The sequence below is a fragment of the Lipotes vexillifer genome, unplaced genomic scaffold (genome assembly GCF_000442215.2).
Source record: "Lipotes vexillifer unplaced genomic scaffold, Lipotes_vexillifer_v1.1 scaffold1145, whole genome shotgun sequence".
In the NCBI taxonomy this organism is placed as follows: domain Eukaryota; kingdom Metazoa; phylum Chordata; class Mammalia; order Artiodactyla; family Lipotidae; genus Lipotes; species Lipotes vexillifer.
In genome coordinates, this window is record NW_006778097.1 from 602059 (window position 1) to 606184 (window position 4126).

General features: G+C 57.1%; 1 protein-coding gene across 2 annotated transcripts in view; it reads left to right on the plus strand.

Moving 5' to 3' along the window:
- The window catches only part of TNS1 (tensin 1), a 231048-nt gene extending 227327 nt beyond the window's left edge, over positions 1 to 3721 (plus strand). The window contains exon 36 of one of the 2 annotated variants that reach the window (XM_007451428.1): positions 2547 to 2691. In XM_007451428.1, the coding sequence (XP_007451490.1) occupies positions 2547 to 2691 (145 nt within the window). Of the gene's footprint in view, positions 1 to 2546 lie in introns of both variants that reach the window. The other variant, XM_007451429.1, reaches the window with a different exon arrangement.
- The last annotated feature ends 405 nt before the right edge of the window (positions 3722 to 4126 follow it).

Consider the following 4126-nt stretch of genomic DNA (forward strand, 5'->3'; position numbering starts at 1 on the left):
GTCTTAGGGCTTCCCTGGTGGCGCAGTGGTTGAGAGTCCGCCTGCCGATGCAGAGGACGCGGGTTCGTGCCCCGGTCCGGGAGGATCCCACATGCCACGGGGCGGCTGGGCCCGTGAGCCATGGCCGCTGAGATTGCGCGTCCGGAGCCTGTGCTCCGCAGCGGGAGGGGCCGCAACAGTGAGAGGCCTGCGTACTGCAAGAAAAAAAAAAAACAAAACAGGTCTTATACGACAGGTAGAAATGGGTGTGGGAGCAGGAGAGAGCTGATTTCATGGGGATGGGGCTGGAGAGGCCACCAGATTGCAAGCTCCCTGAGGGCACGACTGTATCTGCCGTGTGGGAGGGGCTGATAGATATTTAGTAAGGAAATGAAAGGATGGAGGCAGGCAGGAGAGCGAGGAGGAGGCCCAGTGAGGCCACTGAGGTCCAGATGAGTGGAACCGACCAGGGTCAGCACGATGAAAGCTCCTTCTGGGGGTGTCCGCGTAACCGAAAGTGGGGTCTGGCTGCTCCCCTTTCAAAAGCCAATAAAGAGGCCAGGTTGGTGGAAAGGACAGTTTGCTTTATTTTGGATGCCGGCAATCACGGGGTAGGGTGGATGCCTGTCCAAAGGCCGGCCCCCACCCCACCCCCACTGACAACCCGGGGGCAAGAGCTTTTATAGACGGAGGGAGGGGGCCACATGCCCCCTTAACTGGTCATGATGTCGCTCACTTCTTCCACCTGCTGGGAGTGTCAGTATCTACAAGACAGCTCACAGGATACGGCTCAGAATATTATCTCGAGGCCTTAAGAAGGAACTAAAGGTCCTTGACTATGCTTAGTGACTAAACTACTATTATTTAGTCTTGTCGGACTGTTTTCCTTTGTTTCTGCATTTTCTCTGATTAAACTTATTCTCTGGCTAAAGTTTTTCCACAGACAGAAGGCAGGCGGAAGACATGGGGGGCAAGGACCATAGGGTCCTGCTCTGTTTCATCCAGAGGGGCCATGTGGGATGGAGCAGACCTCTCCTGGCTCAAGGTCACATAAAGAGTTAGCAGCTCAGCTGAAGAGAGGCCCCCGTGTGCAGTCCTCTCAAAGCTTATCTCAGCCTGCCCTGGGGCTCATGGGGTCACTGGGCTCTCCAAGTCCCTGCCGCCAGCCAGGAGGCCAGAGCTCTGCGTTTGAAGGGTCTTGTCTTACTCACCACCCGGCCCTCTGAGGGGGAGATGCATCCAGGACAGAAGCAGACTGGTCCCAGGCCTGGAAATTCCTCATTGAGGAGTAGCTTTTGTGCTGAGCTTCCTTCTGACTCGCCCTTGTGGGGACCCAGGAGAGCTCAGGGCTGGACGAGGGTGAGGCAAGCGAGATGCCTCAGGCCCCCAAGGAGGTGATCGCTCTTGGAGGTCATCGGCTGTTGAGTGCTTATAAGCGCTCCTCTCTGCCCTTGGGGGCTGAGGTTTCTTGCCGCATCCATTCCTCCAAGCAGAGGAAGGACTTGGGCTACTGTTAAGTTGGCCCTGAGGCCCACAGAGCTGAAATAAACATGAAGGGAGGGCAGGCGGGCAGTGTTCAGGCCTGAGAGGTGGGCCGGTTCTCCATCCTGGCCTGGAGAAGGGGCTCCGGCAGGGTGATCCACGGGCCCAGGCTTCCCCACCACTTGGGTAGACTGTTACCCCAGGCCTCTGGCCTGATTGTCCCCAGCCCCTGAAATACATTTGGGTACAGCAAAACCGTGGGGAGCCCTGTGTGTGTGTGTGGTAAGCCAGTCCCACTTTGCTAATTTTAGCTGCTGTGGTCTGTCCAGTCCTGGGAGAGGGGTTTCCATTGGAATTTCCAGCTGTCCCGATTTCCCCATCCAGCAATGTGCTGGCTGGGAGGGGACCTGAGCTCACATTCTGTTCTTCTGCGCTCGTATTTTTAACTCTGTTTTGCACAGAGAGAACGCTCAGTCACTCCAGTCCTGGTATGGGGAGTGGGGTTTGGGGGGGAACACGTGTGGGGTCCTCCTCCCCCTCCCATTCTCTGGAGGTGTGTGTGTGTGTGTGTGTGTGTGTGTGTAGTGGGGGACGGTGGCCCCTCGTCCTTTGGTCTCTGACCCTCTGTGGTGTCTGAGGCGGCCGGGCTGTTTGACAGGCAGATGGCACTTTGCTTATATGTTGTGTGTAAGAACATTCGGCTAGGGGTGTGGCAGGGATGGGCTGAGAGAAGCTGGTCTAGGAATGTCCCATTTTATTTTTGGTCGCATCCCCACCTCTTACTGTCGGGTCTTGTCACTCACCTCCAGCACCTCTTCCCCCTGCTCCCCACCCACAAAGGGGAATTTCTGCTGACCCTGAACAAGTGACGTGCTATCTCCAGGCATTGGTTTTCTTGTTGGTGAAGGAGAGAAAGGATTCTCTCACATTGTCCACCCTCAGTGCCCAGTGCTCAGGGAGGTGAGGAAAGATGGAGAAGGGAGCAAAGATGAGCTTGCTTTCCTGGGAGCCTGTCCCAGGCCTGGGGTTCCTCCTGCCACCACCCACCCCCCACCACACCTGTCACCCATCTCCCGCCCCTGCAGGCTCTTCGGCTTTGTGGCCCGGAAACAGGGCAGCACCACGGACAACGCCTGTCACCTCTTTGCTGAGCTTGACCCCAACCAGCCAGCCTCCGCCATCGTCAACTTTGTCTCCAAGGTCATGCTGAGTGCCGGCCAGAAGAGATGAACTCCCCCGTCCCCTTGCCCGGGGCCAGGGCAGTGGGGATGGGTATGTGGGGAAGGGACCTGTGCATCCTGACCATCCTTGAATCCAGAAGGAGGACTTTGGGCCAATTTTGGAGAAGGAGAGAAGAAAGTGTCATGTGGGGAGAGGGAAGTGAATTGAGCGGGGAGGGGGAGAGAGAGAGAAAGAAGGAAGAAGACGGAGAATAACTCGGATTCCCCCGGGGAGATGTTACTGCAAGACCCCCAGAGCCCCCAAAACTAACCAGGCCCGCCTAACTCCCCCTCCACCCTCTGAGAGGATGGAACTCCTCAAGAGAGGCAGAATGGACCTCTCCGGAGTTCCACATTTCGGGGGGAAATGGAAAAGCTCTTTCTTCCTAACCCAACTGCTTTGCAAGGAGAAATCCTGTCAAGAGAATCTTTTTCTGTCCACCTCTAGGGTAGATCACCAAACCAAAAAGAGCCACCGTGGGACATCCAGTGGCGGAATTTTTGCTTTTGAAAGTATCTCAGACCTGAGGCCCCTAAGGTCTCTTTGCTCTGCCTCTGATGTACAGTTTGTGGGTGTCTTTATGGGGTGTATATATGGCCATGCCCACATCCTCACACACTGATTTCTGTTTGCCTCTCAGCTTGAAGTAGAAACAGGTATACTTGTCCGTGTCCCCTGTGTTTGCACACACAAGTGCATACTGTCCAAAGAAAGTTAGAGTCGGGGGTGACAGGGCAGGAGGAAGGGGGCATAAGCCCCCTTCCCCAGGAACACCCAGGATCGTGAGTAATGGACGCTCTCTTGGTCCCTGCACCTGCTCTAACAGCCTTGGGTGCCGCCAACCCCTTCTCCTCAACGGAGACCCCCACGGAGTGGGTCTGGCCACGCTGCAACGCTACCCCTGATCTGCCTCCACCAGGAAGCTGGAGCATTGGTTTGAGGAGATGGGGACTTGTGTGTCCGGAGCTCTGGGGAAGAGATCCCTCAGGAAGGGAGGCTGCTGAGCTCTAGGCACCTTCCCCGAGGCGTGTGGCCCAGCCTCGGGGTGGGCAGGTGGCTCCCACCAGCTCCCAGCCCTCAGCCCCTTCTTGGGTCTCGTGCCCCAGACCAGCCTTTCTCAGACTTGCTTATGTGCATGTTGCCTTTTTGGGTGCTGGCGATTGAGCCTTCCTGCTCTTCCCTGCCCTGTTCTGTCCTGCAGGGTCCCCATGTGGGGGCTCATCCTGGGAACCTGCTTCTATAAGCCCTGCTCGGCGAGGCCCAGCAGAGACCCCTGCAGTTCCTGTGCTCCCTCTGCAAGGGATCGGGGGTCTGACTTTTGCTAGACCGCCCAGGGGAGCTGGTCAGAGTTCTGGGGGAGGCTGCCTGCACACCACATGGCCTGCCTGTGATACCAAAGCCTTGCTCCTCCCCCTGCTGCCTTGGTTTCCCCCCAGGGCCCAGC